This window comes from Parasteatoda tepidariorum, chromosome 7 (assembly GCF_043381705.1).
Source record: "Parasteatoda tepidariorum isolate YZ-2023 chromosome 7, CAS_Ptep_4.0, whole genome shotgun sequence".
Taxonomy (NCBI): Eukaryota; Metazoa; Arthropoda; class Arachnida; order Araneae; family Theridiidae; genus Parasteatoda; species Parasteatoda tepidariorum.
The window spans coordinates 8,609,142-8,635,577 of NC_092210.1; the positions used below are offsets into that span (position 1 = coordinate 8,609,142).

The window sequence follows — 26,436 nt, forward strand, 5'->3', positions numbered from 1 at the left end:
TTCCTTTTTTATAGCTAAACCTAAACATTTATACTTCAGTGTAATGAAATGAAATGTAACCAATGACTGTAAAAATGGATTTTATTTGCAAAATTGAAATAAAATAAAAATCCAAATGAGAGACAACAATAGAAATAGATGGGAGTATAAAATTGACAAATAAATACAGTCAACAGGATGAAAACATTCACACAAAACATTTCAAAATGAATTTTGCTTTTTTTAATAATGGGGGTAGGATGGAAAAAAAAGTATCACAGTTACAAGTAACCTTGAAATAAGGCAAACTTCTACAATATCACAATTATACATTCAAATACATCGAAATTCCAACAGAATGTAAAGGAATAATATAGTAAACCTTAATATAATTATTCCTTTCACACTAACATCTAAATCTCTTAATTACATCTAACAAGAGTCTATAATTCCCATATCACTAATTTGAAGCATATTTAAGAGATATTTTAAAACTATCCATCATAAGGAAAATAAATAAGTTTTAATCTAAAAGGTTCATGGAAATGTTGCATATTCAAATATTCAAGAAACATTACAGAAACTCAAATAGATTGGAAATTTAATAGAAATTGCTAGCAGAAGCATAAAATAATATTAGTGTTGAACTCTTACAATTAAGCTTTAGTATCTTGATATAACAATAAAAACCCAAATAAAATGTGATTATTTTTTTTTGAGGGTGAAGAAAGAATAAAGTGGAAACTCCTCAATTGGTGAACCTGGAATATAGAAACATGTAACTCACTCATTCAGGAATAGGTGGCAGCACCATAACTCTACTTTGCACCATCTGACTTATTAGAGCAATAAGCTCTCTTGAACTATTGTGTTGACAATCAAGCTCCTACTGTTTCTTTTTTTTTTAAATTTTAACATTAATCACATCACAAAATTTTTTTGGCACAGTGTTTTAGATTATTCAAAAATTAATGTTTTGTTCTACCAGTCTTTTTTCTGTGTTTTTGATCGTGTTAATTTGTTTATTTTCCAATCACAAATTAGGAATGTCAAATTAAGAAATACAAGTACTTTCAATGCCTCTTTTTTGCTTTTAATCAAAGTTCTAGAAATGCAATAGCTGCTAGTGATATTTGTGCTGTACATTGATAGGAAACCATAATTGAAAGAACATCCAAGTTTAAAACTGGAAATTTCGACCTCAAAGGCTTACCATTTTCAATAAAGAGCTATTTAACCCACTTTTGCATGAAAATAAGGTAGAAAAGATCTTTTTGGGGAAAAAACTCGAAAAACCAGGTTTATTAATTCTTTTTTGGTTTATATAAAGCAACACATTTCAAGCTTGAAATTAAAATTAGCTAAACCATTAAAAAACATTTCACAGCTATCTTTTTTAATTATAATTTATATTTTGAATAAAAAATTCAAAAATATTCACTTTTGTCGGTCCCGAAGGTAGTCGGATACCTTAATACTTTAAAATACAAATCAGCATTTAATATCAAAATTTTATTTTATTAGCGCTTGTAAAAATTAAAGTTTACCCCTTGATAGTCAATGTATATAAAAACTTCATATTTCAGCATCAATTACATTAATGTCATTATTAAGCAGAATACATTTTATAATATTTATATCAATTAATTAATTGGAGAAAAAAAATTTCGTATACAAATTTTAATATAAGAAGCACAAGATATGTATTAAAAGATATTACACTTTTTTTAGTAAAAAAAGTTTACAATTAATAAAATGAAAAGAAAACAAAATTATAAGGAATTATAATAAAATTATTCTATGTGTTTATAAAATAGCTAAGACATGTTTTAGTCTTAATGGTTCCAAAAAAAAAAGGACAAAACAATTCTGAAATTAAACAGAAAAAATAAAATTTAGAAAGCCCGTCATTCATGTTTATACTTTTGATTGCAGCAAGCGTTATGCAAAAATGTAAAAATTAAAATCTAAAATCAACTCTTTCAATAATTGTATGAATTAACTAATTTTAAAAACTAACAGAAACAATAAATTATTTTAGGCCTTTTTAAAAGATATCACAATTACATCTTAACTTCCTTTAATTTATCTTAACATAGGTATTTTTGTGGAAACTGAATTCTATATAAAAGTTAAAATATGACAGATTTCTGTTTATTTAAAGTAAAATGAATCCTCATTAACAATTATTAACTCAAAATTATTAAAAATTTAAGAAAACTTCATCCTCATTCATTTGGCTATATTCAAACAGAAAAAATTTACTTACTATTAAGATTTTATTTTTAAAAAAAGTTTGGTTTTAACTGTGGTTAAACCAACTATGATAAACCATGTGATGAACATTGGGAAAAAATTTTAAGCAACATAGGAGAATAAATTATTCTTTAATTAGTAATTATTTTTTAATAAAAAAAATCTTAAAATTTTTTTTAAAAATACAACGGAAACTTAATTGCCAACCCCATAGACTAATTGACTACGCCATATTTCAGAATTGCCAGTCAGGTAGCCGAGCGGTTAGCAAGACTGACTAGGAATCCAATGACTGCAGGTTCGAATCCCACACAGGGCAGGGATATTTTTCCCTGTGTGTTGTAATCTGTTGTGTAATTGTGGCACACCCTATGAACGAGCATCTGTGTCAGTGTGACATGAGTAATGCTGATTGCCTCCATGACTTAGGTTCACAGGTGCCCACTGGGTAACGTTAAATAAACAACACTTCCAAGGTGAAGAACAATAAGTTCAGTGCCTGTAATTAAAAAAAAAAATTCACTTCTCTGAAACCTGTGAATTTTTATTCTATAGCAGTGTGCGTAGAAAGATTTTTCAACTGAAAATAAGCACTTTTTAAGCACTCAAAAAATATTTTTAATCACTTTCCAAAAAAAAGATTCATAATTAGGATCTGTGCAGTAATAAAAATTATTTTTTTTCTATCCTTTAAAGTTCTTAATTTATAAACCTAAAATCAATAAAATTCAGAAACATTTTAAAAAACTTTACATAATCATGATAAAATAACTAGTTTCTGATAAATATTGCTGAGAAAATTAGGAAAATCTTGCATTTTTTTGTAATTTAGAACTATAATCAATACTGCAAAGAAAAAATCTCTTTTTAAAAGATTGAAAATTAAGAATTTTTTCAAACCCCGAATAAAAAGTGCACCTTCAAGGGCTTTTAGTTAATGTAATGTATGAGGAGTTTCAACTTCATTCTTAAAAGGCAGAAGGTTATTTTTCATAAATAAGTGGTAGCTTTTAATTACAGTTATAGAATTACACAATGTTGCAGATTAAGCTTTTCAAGTGATCAGAAATAAAATATTTATTATATTATCAGAAATATAATATTTATTAATATTATACTTTATAAGGACAATTTATATTTTAAATCATCTTTTAAAAAAATCCATAAAAAATTTAGGTGCATTTTGCACACATTGCATTAACACAGCACAAGATTTGACTCATTGTTTAAAAATTTTGATCCATATTTTCAAGAGATATGGAATAAAACAATTAATGCATGATACCGTGTATGATAATTTTTAGAAACTTTGGGACAAGAACCACTTGACTTTGAAGAATCTTAAGAATTATAATATTATTCAAAGATGTATACTTCAATTTTTATGGAGAGTTTTAAAGAAAATGTTTCACGAAAATATAAAGAACCATTGAAGTTTCAAAAATAAATTTTTCACTCAACATAGGATTTATAATTTAAAAAATCACACATTTTTCGATTGATATTTCCTTTTCCTTTTTTATTTACAATCAAAATACCAAAGCTTATCTTTATTGTAGTTTTTGACGCAACGAAAAATAAAACATTACTTTCTATAATAAATTAACATGTATTTCCTCTAACTACCTGGAATATATTAGTAATTATTCTCACATTAAATTTGGAAGACAAAATCATTATACAGGGTTACCACTTAAATCTGGAGAAAAAAATTCCTTCTGTTTTCCCTGTACTTATTAAACACAATATATTAACACAATTACAGTGCTCCTGCAGCAGCTATAATTATCAGCATTGGGCTAACTATAATTATTTAAATTGAGGGAAAAACTTAGAGGAAAAAAGGAACAGCAGAACATACTTAAATAATGCTATATTAAATTAAATAGTTTAGTATAGTTGGAATATCACCCTTAAATATCCCACATTTAGTGGTCACCATTTTTTAAAAGACTAAAATAAGAAACAAAATTTCCAGTATTTTCCCAGTTTGTAAAGAAAAAAAATCATATTTGCCTGCATTTTCCCTTTTATTTTAGGTGATTTGTAAATTTCCTGTATTTTCCAGGTTTTCCCTATTCTCCTTGTGTAGTGGCAACCCTGTTATAATGCAAAAAGATTTGTTCTAAATTATGAAGTTGCTGGTATAATTTTTAAAAAAAAATGCTTTTCACTAGCTATGATTTGCAATTAAATTTCCGAATCAAGTATATTAATGATCTATTACAAACTGTTTTAAAAGAAGGCAAAATGAAACTATCACAACTAACGTTAAAAACATCTAACGCATTGATATTTTAATGCATAGTTAAATATATAAAGTTTAATGTGAGTAAGACATAGCTTCTAATACTAACACAGTATTTCACGCAAAAGAGTACCGCAGCTTTAAACACATATAGGACTCATCATTTAAAAGCACTTGTGAAAAGCAACAACAAGCACACAAGCTCACGTATTATTCAATTTCTATCAAATGCAATAAGGTTATTAATAGTTCACTTATCACAAGTTATCCAATAGCTCACAAGATATGTAAACTCAAATTTAAAATAATAAGTAATAAAATTTTATTTTAAAAACTAAATATTTTTCCTTTTAATGGTCTTTTTTAAAAAAAAAAATTTTAAACTTTCATGTATTTATATGAAATATTTAATTCAAAAATAAATTTCAATATAAGTTAGTGTTCTAGTTTTGAAATTTATATTTATTAAAACTCAAATTTAAGATAAGTAATTAAATTTTATTTTATACAAACTAAATATTTTCCCATTTTAAGAGTATTTTATTAAAAAAAAATTTTAAACTTTCATGTACTTATATGAAATATTTCATTCAAAAATAAACTTTAATTGCTGACCCAACTGTGTAAGAACCAGGAAACTGGTCTTGCATCAGAAAGGTTCTGGGTTCAAATCCCAGGCAAGGCATGGATGCTCTTTCATTCTCTGTACTACCAGTCCTTACTGTGGGAGCAATGTTGGCCCACCTAATATGGTGCCCCCAAAAAAGTGACCAACAATGTCTGAATTGACAAAATGTTGGGCATTGGAAATAAAAAAAGGTGGGCATTGGAAATAAAAACTTTAATATAAGTAAGTGTAATAGTTTTGACAGTGGCATTTATTTAAAAAAAAAAAAAAAAAAAGAATTATTTTTTTTAAACTTCAAACTAAATTGAAATGCTTTTTTTAATTTTGATTTTTAATTAAAATCAAACTTTTGAAAATTTTTATGTAATTATGCAGAATAGTTCTTTACAGAACAGATAATACTTTAGAAATATTATTCTAGATTTAATAATTACTTAAAAAGCTATATGAGGTTAATAAGAACTATTATTGTTAAAGAAACAATAAAAAATATTTAAAATAAAAATTTAAATTTTAAACAAATTTGATTGCTTTTACAGAACATACAGAATAGAAACTCAAAAATAATCAACAAAATATAAGTTAATAAGGAAAACAATACATTTTTCATGATAAAATTTTTTTGAAATTGCCTTTTGTAATGTAAAAAGTACCTTAGTCAATGTAATCTCAACATTCTCAAAAACATATTGCATTACTTTTCTGAGAATAGTACAATAGTAGTAATAATACTTAATAGTACTAGTAATAAATCACATCCATCCAGAAAAGTTCATGCTTAAAAATCTAATAAAATAACAAATGGAAAGATTTAAAAATCACACTTAAATAAAACATAACAAAATCATAAAAATTTTCAAACTCAACATTAAGTATAGAATCTGCAAGCTTAATTTCTGATAATTAATGTGTTAAAACTTATTCGCTAGCTAAACTTATTCCAACTTAAACTTATTCGTTAGTGAGTTAAAATTTATTCGTTACTACTAAGCAGCAGAATAATTAACTCTCTATTGACTTTCTAACACGGCCAGAAAAATTTGTTTGACACCAACTAGCTAAAAGCTAGGTTCAGTAAGCAAAGGTTTAAAAAAGAAGGCTTTTAACCTTATGAAAATTATTAAGGCAAATATTTATAATTACATGAACAAAAATATTACTCAGATATTATAACAATTATTTAAATTACAACCTTTGACAAGCTTTATATAACACACATTCAAACATCTTCAAGCCAATTATTATTTGAACTAGTACAGTAAATTATTAAAAAATCAAACTTTCTTATTATAGTAAAAGGCAAAATATGGCTATTATTATGGTCTGGTTAAATATGGCAAAATATGGTTATTAAATAGAAAACCAAACAATCAAAATTTACAGCAATTACTTTGATCAAAAATGAAAAGAAATAAAACCTAAAACTGTTTTTTAAAAAAACACTTTAGAAGAGAAACAGTGATTATAGTGATTTTTTTAGAATTCAGTAGAAATTCTAATAAGTCAGAGAGTTAAATATGATAACTGTCAAAATTGGTTCAATTTTAATATAAATAAAAGCTTGTGAGTATTAATTCTAGAAAACATATTTTGTAGGACAATATGCAGTAAAATAAAGAAAACGTAAAAGAATAAAGTAATGAATGCTTATGTAAATAATAGTAAAACTAATTAATTATACTACCAATTAAATGCAGAATTGTTTTTAAAAAATAAAAAGTTTAAGTGTTCATACCATATAAAATTGTACTCACAAAAACATTAATAAAGTGTAAAAGGAATATTTCTAAATATAAGAAGAAAAAAGCTGGTCAACACATAAGACAGTTGTACTTAAAATTTATCTGAAAAATAAGTTCATAAAGTAATTAAATTATTCATTCTTATATAAAAGTGTATAGATTTGAATAAATAAATAAATAAACATATAAATTCACAAAATGTTTGAAAAGTTTACACAAGGAACATGTTATAAGGTATTTTAAAGAACATAAAACAGTTGTACTTAAAATTTATCTGAAAAATAAGTTCATAAGGTAATTATATAAAATTATTCATTCCTATGAAATAACATATATTTGAATAAATGAACATATAAATTCGCTAAAAATTTGAAAAAGCTTATTGAAGGAACATGTTATAAGATATTTTAAAGAACTTGTTCAGGTTCAACATGTGCTTAACAGTGAAACTTTGGAGCGTTTTGAAAATAAAATCTAACATATCCTTCCAATAAGCTCCTAAGTTATAATTGGTCCCTCAATTTAAAAATAGGGTAGTTATTTCTGCAAGCGAAATTTAAAAATTTCCTTTTCTGGAACAGGCGCAGTAAGATACAATAATTTAGTTACACCCCAAATTGAATCAGTGAGTATAGTAAATGGCACTACATCAGATCTTGAGCCACCTTTACTTGGAACCAATCCAGTTTTCGGAAACTGGATGTGGCACTGACTAGGTTTCAGAGACCTACTATTACTACGAAGGCTAAGCCTGTACACAGTTTGAGGTAGAAGCAGCACAGGCTTTTTCAACAGAACTTCTGTCTCGAACATAGGTTTGGAGCTTGCACCAGGTAAACTTGTAGTAATTTCTGTTACTTCTGCCAAATTCAGTTCAAACACGGTGGTATTAGAACTGCCAGATTCACTGATGAGCACAACATAGTTGTTTGAAGTAAGGAAAGATGTGACTGTTACTAAATGCACACTGATCAGAAATAGGGAATGATCGGCGAGGAATCGAAAGCACGTGAAATTGCTGACATTGTCTGCGAGGCAGTCTAAGTCTATAAGTTGCAAGCTCACACGTTTGGCGTATTCCAGAAGATGTTGAGTGACACAGAAGCTTTGCCTGGAGTGATAGCTGTTTATTTCGGCATGCAAGAATTGTGGCAGTGAATGCATTTCGTCACTATTAATACTGCGGGTGCAAAGGTATTTGCGAAAGGGTACCATGATCTCGACGATGCTTTCTTCGATCAGTGGTTTGTTTTGACGACAACACTCCATCACGGCCCAGCGAAGTAATGCATTAACTACACACATCTCCCCATCAACATTCAAACTGTAGCTGGACACAACAGCCATCACAGACTCTTTATTCAAATACTCGAAACCTTGACTTCTTAAAACAATACAACCCGTTCCGAGGATGATTTCTAGGCAAATGTTGCCTGCAAAAGAATTTAATTAAATTTATTACACGAAAAAACTAATAAACTATGCATGTCAAAAAATATACAAAAGCACTTTTTGTATTAATATTTTTGGTGCTCATTGTGCTTTTAATATTAAAAAACACAGTGGCCATTTTTTGATGAAGGAAGTCATGAAGGTCAACATAGCACCAGTCAACTTTACTTCTAAGACAAATAGGTACATATCAATATAAAGCCAAGTAGAGCTTTAAATCACCACCCCAGATAGATCCTTGGTTCTTCCCAATAATAACTGAATGCCTTTGTTACAGTATACCTCCTTAACTACCTTACAATAACAACGCATTAGTAAATCAGTATTTACAATAGTTATCAAAATAGATAATACTTAAATATCTCCTTGGTAAATGTGCCAGTGCAACTCATTCTTATAACAGTATTTATAACATGATTCAAAAAGGATTATTCTTAAATATGTTCTTAAATACTGTGTGATAGCAGCTCATTAGTGTAACATTTACAATATTTATTAAGGTAGATTATTCCTAAATATCTCCTTAACTACTGTACCATTGTGACTCATTTGTGTATCAGAATTTACTTTATGTATCAAAACTGAATATTATTAAATATGTCTTTAGAGAAATGATTTATAAATATGGTTTTACTGCAAATTGCAAGTAACTAAATATTTGAATAACAAGGGTTTGCACTGAAAATCGTTCTGTGAATGTTGTTTTTGGCTAAAAAGTGCCATAATCAGTATAATTTTTATAATTACAAATTGCTGACCTGATAAATTTTGAAGTTAAGCTTTCTAAATTTATACTGGTTATAAAGCAATAAATCATTCTTATGAAACAAAGTTGACAACAGTGATTCTGCTTATGCACTCTAACACGTCCAACTTGCCAAAAATTATAGAGGGGACATGAAATATAAAATATTACAGGTTTCAGAAGACTCTTAATTCTCCAGTGCAATACAAAAAAAATAGCATCCAGACAAAATAATAACCAAATTTTCAAAATATATCGATAAAAAAATTATTACTAGCTGGAACAGAAAATGAGAATAATTTTGAGCATCATATTAGTTTGTTGCTTTGCCTTGATGTAAGTGTTTGATCAATCCTAAGTAAAAATTTTGATTGTTGAAATACCGCACTTTTCTTGTTTTTAAATTCTTTTCTTTTGTTTTGTTTTAAATAAATTCAAATGTTCATTTCAATAGATGGATAAAAAGAATTCCTTTCTTTTTTTTCATAGGTACCCATTTTAAATTAAAAGGAATCCAGATTGGAAATCCCCTACCCAGATTCCCAAACTCTAGCGGAATCACTGTGACAACATACAGTGCATAAAAAAAATTACAGATCACCCCGAATAACTTTTGATCTAATGATTGGATCTTCATGTTTTAGGATTCCTATTTAACTTGAGCAGATGATATTTTCAGTCACGAAAATGTACTTTCCCTGAATAATCTTTTCACACATTTTTTTTGACGGTTTTGGATTTCTGACTCCTAAAATATAGGGGGTAGAAGCAATTTGGGAAAAAGTTTCAATTCACGTAAAAAAAATCTTGATATATAGCAAAATACGCAAAAACTAAAATTAACATTATGAAATCCATACTTCAGACCAGAGTTGGCCAAAAATGTAATAGATTACATTTTTTGATTACAGTAATCAATTACTTGTAATCATGATTACAATTTTCAAAAATTTTGATTACAGCTGTAATCATGATTACAATTTTGATTACAGTAATCAATTACTTGTAATCATGATTCCAAGTAATTGCAATTACAAGTAATCACAACAAAAACGATTACAAGTAATTATGATTACAAGTAATCAAAATATATGATTACATGTAATTTGATTACATGTAATCAAATTACATGTAATCACCATGTAATTTGATTACATGTAATTATGATTACATGTAATCTAAATACACGATTACAAGACTATTGTATTCTTATAAATGATTATATTTTACAGTAGATAGTAGAATGTATTTGATAATGATACATTTTGCACGTATTATCATGCACTGCATTTTGTACGTATTTGTATACGTACAAATGAATGTAACTAAAATGTATGTACATATGATTTTATCTAGTGCATATGTTCAGACATTTTAGTTTCACACACATGTACATACACTTATATTGTAGGTATAAAATATATGTACGTATGTATATAGATAATAATTACGTATGTATGTGCAAACAATGTAGACATGTACATTTATACACAATGAATATATGCATTTTATGCAAATATTTGTGTATGTAAAATGTATATCTATGTTCATGTACGCATGTATATACAAGTACTTGTGTTTGTACGAACATACATACATTGTCTGTACAATGTATGTCCCATGCATGTATGTGCAATTTATTTATGAACAGTACAATATATGTATGCATGTACAATATAGGTATATCTGTAGGATGTACAATATATGTATGTATACATGTACATGATATGCATGTCCAGTGTATTTATGTACATGTACATAATATGTTCATGCTCAATGTAAGTATCCAAATATGCATAATACATTTGTGAACTATTGTACGTACATTGGGCGTATTTATATTTCACATATATTCATACATGCATTCGACATGCATAACGTACGTACATACACACATTTGAGATGCATATATTGTACAGATGTATATACATATAGCGTACAGATGTATATACATATAGCGTACAGATGTATATTCATATAATGTACATATGATGAAATGAACATATAATGTTCATATAATGTACATATGTGTGTACATATACAGTACGTATGTGCATAAATATATTGGGCATAATTCTTTCGTACAAATTTTACATGTGTACATGCATGCTATCCCTATCTATGCATATGGTGCAATGTATATATGTACAATGAATGTATCCACACATGTACAATACACGTATGTTCCATGTATGCATATCCATATGTACTATATATGCACGTACAATACATGAATGTATGTACATACATTGTACATGCGTACATACATTACACGTATACATATGTACATTACATTTATGTCTAAATATGTGTACAATGCAATAAATAAAATGCATGTAAGTTAACTTTTAATGACTCAAGCAAGTTAAATGACAAAATCAAACGATATTTAAATTTAGTTTTCAGCTTTAATTGTTCTATATCATTTTGAAATTCTCTGAATAAAAAATTATTTTCAGGTATTTTCATGAAATGTTTGACAATACAGATTTATTTTTTTTATAACATAATGCATGATTCATAGAAATTTTTTAAATGGTAAGAAAAACGGTAAATTTTATGTGTGGAATTAATATTTAGAAATTCCAAATAAAATTATCGTTTGCTTTCTAAAAAATATGAGGTCGAGTTTCATATACCTTAGAATAATTTTAAAACAAATTTTAATAACTTTACTCATATAAATTTTTTTAATGTATGCACAATGTATGTGTATATTGTAATTACATATATTTAAATGTACGCACGTATTTGTACATTACTTGTAATTATGTACATGTATACGTTGTATGCACATGCATACATTGTGCATATAACTATTTTTTTGTACATCCATGCATTACATGCGCATAAGTATTAACAAAGTATGTAGTTATACAAGTACATACGTAAGTTGTACATAAGTACATACTTTGCGTGCACATATATCGATGTACATATAAATATGCATGTATACATGTACGCATTTTATTTACGCAACTATGTGCATATATTGTACCTTTAAATAACATTTTTACATATTGTACGCAAATACGTACAATTTTATATACAAACGTACATTGTATATACGTGCTATTATCGTAAATTTATACAATATATGCACTTAAGTACATAAAAGCATGCAAACGCATAAACATTATTTTCATATACGTTCATACATACATTGTCTATGTATACAAAGATACAAAACATTGCCTTTTTGTACAAACTAACATACATGCGTACATGTATCATAAATGCATAATTATATGTACTAAGCATATGCGCATTGCATTAAGTATATTACAATATAATTATGAATATTGTACGTACAAACAACGTTTGTGCATACATTGTATGTATAGGAATCGCAAATTGTACGTTCATGCGTGCGTACATTCTATGTACATAAAAATATGTAAACACATGAATACTTACATAAAAAATTTGACTATAGTATACAATCGTAATAACTTGTAATCGTATAGTTTGATTACAAGTAATCACAATTACATGTAATCAAATTACATGTAATCATGATTACATGTAATCATATATTTTGATTACTTGTAATCATAATTACTTGTAATCGTTTTTGTTGTGATTACTTGTAATCGCAATTACTTGTAATCATGATTACAAGTAATTGATTACTGTAATCAAAATTGTAATCATGATTACAGCTGTAATCAAAATTTTTTGAAAGTTGTAATCACGATTACAAGTAATTGATTACTTGTAATCGTGATTACAAGTAATTGATTACTGTAATCAAAATTGTAATCATGATTACAGCTGTAATCAAAATTTTTTGAAAGTTGTAATCACGATTACAAGTAATTGATTACTTGTAATCGTGATTACAAGTAATTGATTACATAGCTGTAATTATCTGTAATCAATTACAGTTGTAATTGATTACTGTAATCAACAGCCAACTCTGCTTTAGACCTCTCTCCTGACCAAACTATTGGAACCACATTTCCAAGATTGCTTCTACCCCTATATTTTGGGGGTCAGATATCCGAATCTCCTGGGGGAAAAAAGTATGCTTACTCAGAATAATATGCTTCTGTGTCTGATTCCTTAACTTAAAATATCGTCTGCCCAAATTAATTAACACATTTGAGGTAACCCCCTCAAACTTTTTAGATTGAACATGATCATAGAACATGAAGATCCAATCATTAAATCAAAAGTAATTTAGAGTGGTTCACATATTTTTTTGCTCACTGTACATGTATTTTATATGAGCCACTTAAATAAATTTAATTTGGATGGGAACATACAAGAAAGAGTTAAAAGCAAAAACATGTATCTGGAAATATAAAGCTGATCTGTATTTTTTGCAAGTTGACTACTCATTGTCTAATAGATGAAGTGATTACTCATTGTCTAATAGATAAAGCGATTACTCATTGTCTAATAGATAAAGCGATTACTCATTGTCTAAGATTATTATTAAATTCAATAACCTAAAGGACTCAAAGTATAGGTGACTGCTTTGCTATAAATGTAGCAAACATTAGAGAGATCAATATGGTCTTGAAGATATTGAGCACACTTTTGTACAAGTGATTCCATCTGATATTTATGAGCAGCTTTCAATAATTCTATAGCTTCTTTCCAATCTTCCAGAATGGCATCACCCAAGTACATGTACCTGGAAAGAAAAGAATTATCAAATAAATAGAATAATAGATAGTGTTTGCCAGATTTTGATTAGGAAGACTGGTTCAAGGTCTTTATTTTCATTCAACATTTTCACAAACTTCACGTAATTATGATATAATAACTAGTTTCTGATAAATATTGCAGTAAAATTGTGAAAAATCATGCATTTTTTTGTAATTTAGAATGACAATCGACAGAGCAAGAAAAAATCTCTTTTTAAAAGATAGAAAATTAAGCACTTTTTATAAACCTTGAATAAAAAAAACACCTTTAACTCCTAACGATTGCTTAATTTTCAAGAAAACGGTCATAAAAGTGCCTATTTGTTTGGCTTTTGTATTTGTATTACGTATTAGATTAGTGCTGCAACTAGTTTAAAATAAACTAACTATCTACAATTACCTTAAAAAATATCCTGGTACTGTCATCAGGTGTGTAAAATGAGAAATAAAATTTTTTCCGCGCAAAAGAAATTAATTAGTTTTATTCTTATTGGCGTGTTACTACTGAACACTCCAGCCCGTCAATATCACGGGAGCGAGAAATAGCTGGCGAAATCTCACCCCGTCATTTTCACGAGAGCAAGAAGGAAGGGGTTAAGGGCTTTTAAAAAATTTACATCAAAAATAAACACCTTTAAGCACTTTTTAAAAATGCTATGAATATATAAGAAACATTTGTTTCAAACAAAATCAATTTTTATATGAAGTTATAAGTCCTATCATTATAATTCCTATCAAATATTTGAAAACCAAAACAATAATATAAGTATTATAATATGAATTAATTAAACTCAAAATATCAATTCAGTTTTATATTTAAAAATATCATTTCAGTTTATTATCACAATGCACAATAAAGAGTCTTACTACCATAAGACCTTTATATTTATCACCATTTTGTTTTAATAGTCAAAACTAAATTTATGGAGACATTATTTGGGAAATTTAAAAAAAAAAAAAAATATGATAAAAACTAAAATTAAAATAGTGTTTCATATAAAAAACAATGTAAAGGAAAATTTATTTCAAAAGCAAAATAATTGAAAATAAAATTTGTGGCCAAATCAACCACTTTACAAACGTCATATTTGCATATTTAATCATTTACAATGTCATTTGCATATATCATATCATCGTACTTTAAATCTTGTTTTAAAAATAAATTAATTAATTAAGCATTTCTAATAATTTTTAAAAATTGAAAATTAGCTCTTGCTGATATAAAATATTACGTTACATTCACGACAGTCAGTTCTTAATTTTTAAAAACATTTTAAACCAATTAATATTACTAAAAATTAGAGCAAGCGTAAATAACAACAAAAGTTATTTTCTGAAAAATTATAAGAAATAGTTAATTCTTTATGCAAGTAAAATAGAAAAAAATATTTTAATACTCCAGAAGAAAATTAATAACATAAATAATTTCACCGAAGTAGTTTTTTCAAAGTTGATGGAGTCATATCTTGGACAACTATTTCTTGGGTTTTCTTTTCAATGAAATCACTATCAAGCATTCGATGGAAGACAATGCTTTGGGCAGCAAGAACAGTGCTGTGTGCAGGAAATCTCCAAACTGTACAATCCTCCGTTATAATTATGGTTATGTCACTGCAATGTTCATTCATAAATAATGTTGCTCCAGCCCCATGGACAGGTGATGGTTTGAAAGAGCTATTCATTTTCTTCATGAAAAAAAAAGAAAATTAAAGTTATGAAAAACAAAAACAAAGTGAACAGCATACACCTTAATGTTACTTACAAAAAGAAACGAGTAAAAAATACAAGTATAATACAAAAATAGTAATAATTTTAAAGTATATTATGAGGGAATCAAAAATTCAAAATGACCTTAAATTTCATTAAAAAGGTATGAAAAAAATTTTTTTTATATAAATACATGAACATTTTACAAAATTAATTGAAATAGAATCATGAAAAGAGATCTATAGTTGACAATTTGTCAAAAGATAATATAGCGAAAAATAAAATCAACTCCCCTGTGAAATCGTCCAAAAGGCTGAGAATTAGTATAATCATGTAACTGAAACATTTTTGTAGTAAGAAATAAAGTTATAAACAGATTTTGCTTTCGAATTAGTCGCAACAGTGAATTAATGAGTTTTACATTTGCATTGAAATAAAAAGTTAGTCATTACATTGATTGTTAAGAAAAGTAAAATATTTATATTGGATTTTTATGAAATGCAATAAAAATTAAATAATTGGTTTAATTTGATTAAAATTCAATTATAATGATTAGAAAAAAATTTCAGAAATTTTAAAAACTGGGAAATATGTAATGCCTATTGTGGCATCACAGTATTTGCATTAAATTTTATGATTTTTATACTTCATGTCTTCAAATTAAGTCTTTCTTTTATAAAACTGAAATTTGTGAACCTAAGTTACAAACTATTTAAAGAAATTGGTCACATTGTTAAGACATGACATATTCGTGTTTTGTTATGGCATTTTTATATTTTATTAATTAAAAAGTTTTTCATCTAAAGCAACTGTTTTGTATCATTTTTAAGTGAGAGTTCTAAAAATTGGAACACAGCAAAATTTGTAAAATATTTTTATATTTAGTAGCTAAAATTGTGCTAAGAAAGTTGTCTGATGTCATAGAATTGACCATATATTTTGCATTTTTTATACTTGATCACCAGGGTTCACCAAGGTGAACCGAATCCAAAAACCCAGTGGGAATTTTCAGATGCTACTTGAAAACACCCTAGTAGAAAAAACCCAAGCTTAAACCCACCAAGTGGGTTTTTCACATTTTATTATTTCTAATCAATTTTAAAGTAGGGGGAGCCATCCCTTCTACAGGGGATCAAATTTGCAATGGCATGACTTCGGATCATCCTCAGGGGTTTCCCAGACCGTCGTCAATAGCCCATTGTACAGCTCAAGTGCAACGTATTACCTAATCAATTATCTTTACAATTATTAAAATTATTGTCCCTTCAAATTATTAACTTATTATTTTATAAATTTACCTAAGTAAATTATAATACAAAATACAAAGTAAAATAAATTTTAGCAATCTGATTTTTGCAAACAAAATTATGATGAACAAAGGAACTAAATGCATAAAAAAACTAAATGCATGATTCAGGGGTGATTATGAGCCAGACTCAAAAATCCTGAAAACTTCTTGAGTAAAATCATTAATTACTTTTCTCAAAAAATTAATGTCTTTGTAAACTGAAATCGTTGCTATTTTCAAAACATAAAATTCAAAATAAATTATAAGCAGCATAATTTATATGAATAATTATGTATAAGTTGACTTTTATCACTAATTACACTTATTATTATTTAAAACATAACTACAATAATAAATAAATAATAATCATAAAAAACGATTAATTAATTGAATAAAGTATGCTTAATCTACAGATAAATTGTATGTTTGATTCAATATTTATGAGGCGAAAGTCATACCTTTGCACAGACAAGTAATAGTATAAATAAACAAATTATTAAAATAATCGACTATGGAAACAAATTCTAATGAAAACGAGAGAAAGGAAGTGCTAAGCGATATTCTATTGACTAAAAAAAATATAAGGAGGGATCTGTCTATACAACTGGCAGCTTGCCAACAAAGAATGAGAAAGGCTTTCGGAAAAATATCAAAAATAAATAAATAAATAAATTAACAGAATAAAATTTAAATAAAAAATATCTTAGCCAATATAAATTCTTAACATAACTTGTAATGAAACATAACTTAAAACTTCTCGACCTCGGAACTCCGGAAACCTCTAAATGGCAGTTAAAGAAAAATCCGGATTTTTTCCAGAGCACATTCATTTCTGATGATTAAAAAAAACATTGCTAAAACATAATATATTACTTATCTTTAAAACAAATATAATGTGCAATATGTATACACATACTTATTGCATACTTTATTTGGATTGTAAACCTTTTAAGAATCGTTCAAATAGATCAATTAAAATTTTATATATATATATCCAATTCACAAATTAAAATGATGATATTTTTAGTCTAACAATACAGAAATAAATTTTTCAGCAAAAAATAATTTTTGTGTAACGAGTATTTTAAAAGATTGGACCAAAATAGCCCAATTTAAGATTTGTATTATAGACTGTACCTGCTTCCATTTACAATGTCTAAGTTTAAAAATAAATTTTAGAATATTGAACTCATAATTTGGCAGAAAACCATAATTTAGAACATCAGTTGAAAGTCAAAACATGTCAAATAATAACTCAATTATTCACTTCTCTTTTAACCAGGGTTCATACAGAGATCAGAAGAAGAAATCCAAGTAGTCCAAAATTTTAAGAACTTATCAAAAATTTAAAAACTTTGTGTAAAAGATAACTAGACAGTTTTTATTTTAAAATTAAAAAGCAGTTATTATAAAGAACTTGCAGAAATTTATATTTTGCATTAGATATATTTATCTAGCCCTTTTGAAATAAATTTTGACTTCGACAAACTTCATCAAGAAAAAAAAAAGCTATCACTTTCACACAGAAATACATTTTACAGTTTCAAATATTTAGATAAATCTTGTTAAAGTACATAGTACAGATGTTAAAGATTAACATAAAAACCTACCAATCGTATATTTTTAATATAAGGCATTTTGTACAAAAAAATAAATAAATAAAAATCACAGTAAATCATTAATTAAGTTTGCTTGTAACATGTAAAGTTAAAATTATTTGCTGTTATTTTTTTCTTCTAACTCTTGCAATTAAATTTTATTTTTTTTTTCAAAGCTTTTCTTAACCTGTTAGATTTTGACAGCTAAGTCAAATCATTTTGTTTCCCTGCTTGAACAGCAAATTCATCAGCGGACTAAGTAAGTTCATCTATGCAATGCATCTAAGGAGTTTCTAAGGACTAATTTGGAAATCTAAGTAGTTCCAAGTACTCTTTAGAGGCTTTTTTATTTCCAAGGAGTTTCTAAGGAGTCTGTACGAACCCTGCTTTTAACAGTTAGACAAGAAAAAATAGTTTCAGATTTTAGATTAATTCTCAAACTGGTGATATCTTTATGAATCAAAAAACTTTAAGTTATGTTTAAATATTTCCATAAAATGAAATAAGGTACGTTTTTAATATATTAAATTTAATGAATTTAAGTTTATACTATTTAACATTTTAATTTAGTACCAAAAATGTAAGTTACTTATTATTTGTGAATCTAATTTTTGTTTGCTAATATTTTATTTGATAAAAAAATTTGTTATTTAGAAAAGAAAGATTAAATTATTTAGAGAACATATACTTATTTATTAATGGAAGGTGAAAGCATAGTGGATAGGTATTGCATTTTAAAATCATGAAAATCTTAAATTATATGCTTGGAATGCTTAAGAAAAAAAATAAGTAAATTTTATTGTCTTTTTTTTCATTCATTTCAAAAGCAAAATGTATAATAAAGATAAAATTTTGTACGTAATAAGACATAAAGGGGATTCATAAATTGAAAAATACAGATGAACAAAAAGATATGAGCATTTCACGAATGTATGCAATGTTTCTAAAACATCGTTAACTTTAAAGCAAATAATGTGTTTATTAATAACTTAAAAATTATAGCAAAATATATCATGCTTTATACAAGCTTAAGCATACTTGATCGCAATCCCAAAATAATTAAAATGAAGAAACGAAGTTTTCTATTAGGAAGAAAATGTTAACATTATTTAAAAAGGTGAGCTCTGTCCTAACATAAAAGCATAATCAATTGAAAAGAAATATTTATCTGTAAATTGAAAAAAAAATAAACGACTATGTTTAAAAATTAAATTTAGTATTTCCATAAAATAAATAAATAGACACACCCCAAATATTAGAATAATATACTTTAAATCGAACAATACAAATTTTATTGCTGCTTTAGTAACTTCTTCTCAGAAAACTTTTCAAAAGCATTTGAATGTACAACTTAAAGTATTGTGATCATTGACGATACGAGAAAATTTTCAATTTATTTAATAAAAAATTGATTGATTTTACTTCTTACCGGTGAAAGACTTTTTGTTTTGTTGTCCAAAATTCTGATATCGTCGCAGATGGAAGCGACCTCTGAAAGGAAGTGAAATATCCCAAACTATTTGTGGCAGCTATCAAAGGACCATTCACACTCTAAGCAAAGAATTCGCGTCTGCAACAGAGAATTTGATCATTTTCCCAATCTTATCGTTTCAAACATTAACTTGATATTTATTACTTTGAGAACGAAGAAATAAATTAAAGCCAGTCACGAAAAAAAATTAAAAAAAGATTGCAATTTCTAACAGAAATCTATTGTGGCGTAAGCACACTACACCTAAATGATTTAAATCATGTGACGTAACATGAGAATTTGTGACATCATTCACTTTACCGAGTGTTTGTTTTGTTTTCTGGAAATACGCGCTTTAACATTAAAAATTAGATAAGACGCACTTGAAAATATAAGTGACAGAGCAATGGTAAGACTCATAATCTTCTGAATTTGTTTTTACTTGTTCAATTTTAGCAAAGCAACCATATATTTTAAAGCATTGTATTAGTCCATTTGCTTTCATGCTTGTGACAGCTGTTGAGATATAATTTTCGAATTTATGTCAATAAAGTTAGATTATAAGCTAAATTTCTCATTTAAATAATCGTAGTCTGTAGTATCTATCTTAATGTGAATTACTTTTATATATTTGTAAATTATTGACCAACTAAATGGTGAGTCCATATCACTTTCTCTATATCAAAGCAACATTATATTTTGAAGTGTTAAATTAGCTCATTGGCTTTCATATTTGTGTCATTTGTCAGTCAAATTTATTCAGGCTTTCTGCGACATACCTCTCTTATACTAATATCGTTCTGCAAGCGCTCAAAAAAAAAAAAAATTGAGGGGCGATAATTATAGACTGTGCCAACCTTCATCTCCTTTAAAATGTCTTATATACAAATGAATTGGTTTTTAATATTTATTGGTATGTAATATTTTAATATTCAATGTAATGTTATTATTTAAAATTACAAGAAACAGGAGACAACTTGTGCATTTACTGCTTTATTTCTCCCAGTTAAATCGCTCACTAATGTGATTACATATTAGGGGGAATCCCCCTGTAAGTAGAAGTTGTTCGGTAGTTCTTCTTATTTTTATCAATAGTTGTTACTACCACAGACGAGGTTACTGACCCTACAATTTAAAAATAACAATTAGACATGTTACTCACTTAAAGTAACAGATGCGTTAACTTAAAACAAAATAAATAAACGAAAACAATGAAAAAAACGGATCAAATGAAATTATTATTTTTAATTGAATATGTGATTTTTTTTTATATTCTAATAATATTGGCGATATTTTTGAATTTTGTAGAAAGATAACACACTAGTCATTTCCTTTTCACATTTCATTATTCACATTAAAAAAATCGTGAAAATTAGTAGTAACTACTGGAAAAATGATCAAAAGCAAAATCAGGCAAATTGGACACTTCAAAAATGGTTTACTAAATGCGTGTTTTCATTTCGAGATTCAGTTCTTGTAATAAATAATATGGTATTAAAAATTTCTGATTTTAAAAGCTATGTGAAAATCAGTAGTAATAACATTGCATGAAAAAATAGAACAAAAATTTCTACAAAATAGCAGAATCGCAAGTGTTTTTTTTTTTAACTCTGATGCGCGAGAAAGCTGTTTTATGAATATAATTTTGAAGAAAAGATAAAAAATTTTGAAAATTTCTGCAGAAAAGTAAAGCAACAATTTTCAGTTCCCAAAGGAAAAATCTTTTTGGAAGAACTCTGTAACATTCTGCGACAATGTTGCCGTGTCGCCACGATTCTGCCACGGGGATTAGAAATATTTTAGATGAATGAAAAACTGACTAACAGCTATTAAAAAAATTGAAGTTGTTAAAAAGAAAGAAATAGAAAACAACATTGTCTTAATTCTTAAAACAAAACTTTAATGCTAAAATCATTTTCTGGATAAAAATTATTCATAAAACGTCAAATGAGAGAATGTCTATCAGCAACGCATTTAAAAATACAGCACTATCATAGAAATGCCCATTAAAAAAGATTCTATACAAAAGCAGAGAAAAAATAAAAAATCGATCTTAATTTTTGAAAAAAATTTTTAAATCTAAACATCTCAGTTTTCCAATTGCCCTATTTTTAAGAAGAAGTGAAGCTTGAAGTCTGAAAAAAGCCCTCTTATTTGCCATGTCATTATAAAAAGGTCTATAAAAAGGAAAGTTTTTTGAATAAGAAAAAGCTAAATAAAAACAAAAATTGTTCTCAATTTTAAATGAAAGATTTAACACTAAAAGTCTAAATTTAACCTTTTCAGCTTGCTGTATTTTTAAAGGTGATCTTAAAAGAATAACGTTCATTATGAACATTATTTAAAAATGCTGTTAAAGTAAAACAAAAATAAAACTTAGTTCGGAAATCAGTGTTGTGTTTTTAACATGACACGTTAAAAACTGTCGAAATCCGTCAAGAACCTGGGGCAAGTTTCTTTTTTTGCATTATATTTTATTAGATACTAAATCTTGTATAATACTTGCATTATATCCTACTATAATTATGACTTATGTAGGTGTTTTCACTACAGCGCGAGATTTTTTTCTTTTCCCGCATTAAAAAATGATTACCACAAGAAATTCGCACATTCTATAAATCAATTTGAAAATTCGCCAATTTCTCGCATTTTAGAAAAAGCTTCAAATTATGCCATTTAGAATAAAATCCTTTTTACTTTTCTTCCTGGGTTTTCCATTATTTTCAACATCTGCCCCGTTATCTAGCTTCCCTATTTACCAGTATTGTTCAGAACCTTTTCGAACAACAGAACACAACCACAGAACCCCTTTCAGAACACATTTCTCTGTGACCACGTGTTTACCGTAGGTAAGGTTTCTTCATGTAAGACGCTCAAATTTTTTATGCACTAATGTAAGATGGAGAAATACCTTGTAAAGGCAAAATCTTCTATGATGATGCACCAAAAATATTCAATGCTTTAAAAAATAGAAAATGTTAAAAATGTATTATAATTAAAGAAATGATTTTTTTTCAAGAGTTTTTGTGTTTTTTTAGTTTTTAGAAATCTTACTTAACTTTCTGAAATCTGTTTTTGAGAAAGGGTAAGAAATTCTCACCCATTTTTTTTCCTATGATGGAAACACTGTATATATCACATATAAAGAATGTTGCCAAAATTATGGTAATTATTAATGGTTTTTGTTACGGTAATCTCAATACTTTTAGACCCATATTGTTAACTACTCAGTTTATATTAAATTTTAGGAAGATTTTTTATAGAGAAATTAGAATGCTCGCTAATAATTGTCTGATTTTGATGTATAAGTTTTTTATTGATTCTCAATATTTGTTTTTATTGATTATATTCTGGGAGCAGAAAATGTCTGACCGCGTGTACTAACAAGGCTTTGAAAAAAATTCAGGCAGCCTTGGGGAAATTTTTGGTTTAAAAAAAGAAAATTCTTTCAAAATTTATTGTTAAAAAATTTGTCACTTTACAAAACTTTTTCTTGTTAAAAAAAGCATTTGTCAATTTATGTAATTATTATTTTAAATTCCTTATGTTAATAAGTGAGACCTTAAATTTAATTTAAATTATTACTATTTCAATTTTATTAAGATTTCTACTATATTATAACATGTGTTCATTTATTTGAGAATTGTGTTATATATCAAATTAATTTGTTTCTTATAAAATTTTTGAGAAAATTTTGATTTTAAAAAAAAAACCTTTGATCATCGGGAATATTAGGCTGTGAGAATTTTCTGCACTCTTACTTATGTGTACAATAATATTTCCAATATTAGTATTTCCAATATTAATGTTAATTATACTAATGAATAATTAGTTATAAATTTTTTTTTGTCAATTACTATTAATCAATTACTTTTATTAAATTACTGTTAATATTTAGTACAGTTATTATAATAAATTTCCTAGTTACATGCTATTTTTTTATGCTATAATAGCTTTTAGTATGTCTGTTTTCTCAACTATGCTACTCAGAAACAATCAAAAGAATAATTTAAAATTTCATTTTTATTCACACAAAAATGAAAAATGAAGCTTTGAAAAAAAAAAATTTTTTTTCTGTAGTTGCATGCTTTCAGGGAAAGATTAGTTAAAATGGAAGTAAATGAAAAAATTTTAATTATTAACTATTCATTTTTTAAAAAAGTCAAAAAATTTAATTTTTGGAATTGTATGTGAACAGAACACTGATTCAAAAAAAAAAAATGTTCAATGTTATTTGAATTATTTTTTTAGTTATAATATTGAATAAAACATGATTATACAAATAATTAATTTAGCTTCTTTTCTAGGTGTAAAGTATAGATATTTTTCCAAACATGTAAGTGTATATATTTTTACTTTATTTTTGCTACATAAATACATTATAACTTAACCCACAGACTATTTTGCACTTGAAAAGTCGCATGCAGTCTTCTCCTCATATCTAAACTGGTTTTTCCATGTTATTAGATAGGGAAATGGTGTATAGGGGAGAAACATTCTTCCAATTTTGCCCTTTTGCTAAACCGCCGGTGCGTTAAAATAAAGAATTCAAGAGTTATCCATCACTTTTCCGCTTGCAACTAAACTTTACCTTATCCACATTATGATACTTTAAACATATTTGTTTTTCAAAAGTTTCTTTTATCAGACTTTGAAATTTTCATTTTACATATCATATTATATCAGTAACTTGCGTACAAGTAGAAGACATTAATCCAAAAAAAAAATATTTGCCACAGAAAATAGATTCTTTAATTTTTTAAATCTAGTTAACCCTTCTATACTGACCACCTTTAAACTACAGTATGAATTAAATAGTTAAAAATGATGAATAATTTTACAAAATGAAATTTTGTTTGACATTATCTTTGAATAAACAAGTTCTAAGATCGTGTGTAAATATCATATCTGCTTAATTCTAGCGATATTAGAAAATATGTCAAAAGTAAAATTAGTATTAAAGAGTCCAAACTTTTGTCCACATTAATATGGTCATATTTTCCAGATTGAATCCTAGAAAGTGACGACCTAATTATTAGATCACGAGTTATACTTATAATTTTCCATGTTTTTTTTTCTTATTATTGTTTACATTGTGAATTAGGAATTTATAGCCATTTTCTGGCAGCGAGCCACAAAAACTACAAATTATAGTGTTGGGGGCCGACAATAACATAATGCTATAACTAAGGGAAATATTTGGATTCTGTTTGACAGTTATATGAATTAGTTTAAAATGTGTGATTAATCTTTTTCTTCTGTGCATGAAATAAAAATAATCAATGCAGATAAATTTAAATTTACTTATTAGATTACAAAACAAATTATGGTAAATTTATAGGCAAACAACAAAAACATAACTTGAATTTACATTTATCCAAAAACCTAATACTATTATTTTGAAAACAAAATTTATCACCAATATACAGACTTAGATAAAAGGAAGAATTTTCTGCGAATAACTTCTTTCTGTTAAATAGAGAGTTATTCATACAGCCAATGAGAAAGTTTAATATACCGGAAAAGCTTATTCAGCCAATCGCAATCACCTTATGTAAAGCTAAACTTAGAGTCAAGATGCAGAACAACCTGTCAGAACCTATTGATTTTTCAAATGGTCTCAAGCAGGGAGGCACACTGGATTGCTTGCTTTTTAACATTGCTCTCCAAAAGATTCTGCAATCAACACCAGAAGAACAATTTTCCACAAAACTACAAATTTTTGCATTTGCTGATGATATTGTAGTCACCCGGACCGTGAGTGCTCTCAAACAGGCCTTTGTTTCCCTGGAAAAAGAGGCAAAGAAAATGTATCTTTCAATCAACCAAACCAAAACCAAATTCATGAGGATTACCTGTTTTAATTTCACCCATCTCGAACTAGATGACTACAGTTAAATAGTTTCACCTATTTGGGTTCGGAATTGAACACTGTTAATGATGTAACGCCAGAAGTACATAAGAGAATAACAGCTGGTTACAAAATGTTTTTATGGAATATACAAGTATTTAAAATCTATGTCTCATCAGCAGGAAAGCAAAATTATTCTCTACAAAGCTTTGATTTGGCTCATAGTTACATACTTTGCTGAAACGTGGGTAATGACTGAAAGTGATAAATAAGGAAGTTGTAGCGTTTTTAAAGAAAAAAAGTATTTTAGGAGGTGTAAAGTGTAATGATGCTTGGAGAAGAAAAACAAAGTCAGAACTTTATAGGATCTAAAAAGAGCCAAACATAATAAAATTTATAACAGCTCAAAGACTAAAATGGGCGTTTGATTCGAATGAACGATGACCAAGCAAACAAAAAAAAGTCTTCGCAAAACCATTTGGAGCTCGAAGAAAGGGAAGACCAATGAACTGGAAAAATTTGTTACTTTTATTTTCTTTTATGTGAAACAGAGAAAAGTTACCTAGTAGTATATTCTACTAAAACTAGGTAGATAAATTAATAATTCATTATTATTTTATTCATTCATTATTATTTTATTCATTCATTTAATTCATTATTATTTAAATAATAATTCATTATACAGTACAGAACCCGTTATCCGGAAATCAGAAAATAGGAAAACCAAAAAACCGGGACGAAATTCAAAGAATTTTCCAGCCATTTTTTTTTTTTTTTTTTTTTTTTTTTTTTTTTTTTTTTTTTTTTTTTTTTTTT

At 26.9% G+C, this 26,436-nt stretch overlaps 2 protein-coding genes across 5 annotated transcripts in view; one reads left to right on the top strand and one right to left on the bottom strand.

The window, feature by feature from the left end:
• Positions 1-63: 63 nt before the first annotated feature.
• Positions 64-19,867, bottom strand: LOC107445827 (uncharacterized). Of its 2 annotated transcripts, none has more exons than XM_016060316.3 (4): positions 19,728-19,867; positions 15,137-15,390; positions 13,505-13,692; positions 64-8,286 (listed from the first exon to the last, which is right to left on the bottom strand). In XM_016060316.3, the coding sequence occupies exons 2-4, from the start codon at positions 15,385-15,387 to the stop codon at positions 7,391-7,393; spliced, it is 1,335 nt and encodes a 444-aa protein (XP_015915802.1). In that variant the 5' UTR covers positions 15,388-15,390; positions 19,728-19,867; the 3' UTR covers positions 64-7,390. The 2 variants fall into 2 exon arrangements, with proteins under 2 accessions (XP_015915802.1, XP_015915803.1); XM_016060317.3 differs by having other exon boundaries at positions 19,546-19,738.
• Positions 19,868-20,015: 148 nt separating this feature from the next.
• The window catches only part of LOC107445825 (membrane protein BRI3), a 15,310-nt gene continuing 8,889 nt past the window's right edge, over positions 20,016-26,436 (top strand). The window contains exons 1-2 of one of the 3 annotated variants that reach the window (XM_043048937.2): positions 20,016-20,178; positions 24,077-24,105. The gene's annotated coding sequence lies outside the window, so the exon portion shown is untranslated. The other 2 variants (XM_043048938.2, XM_043048939.2) reach the window with 2 other exon arrangements.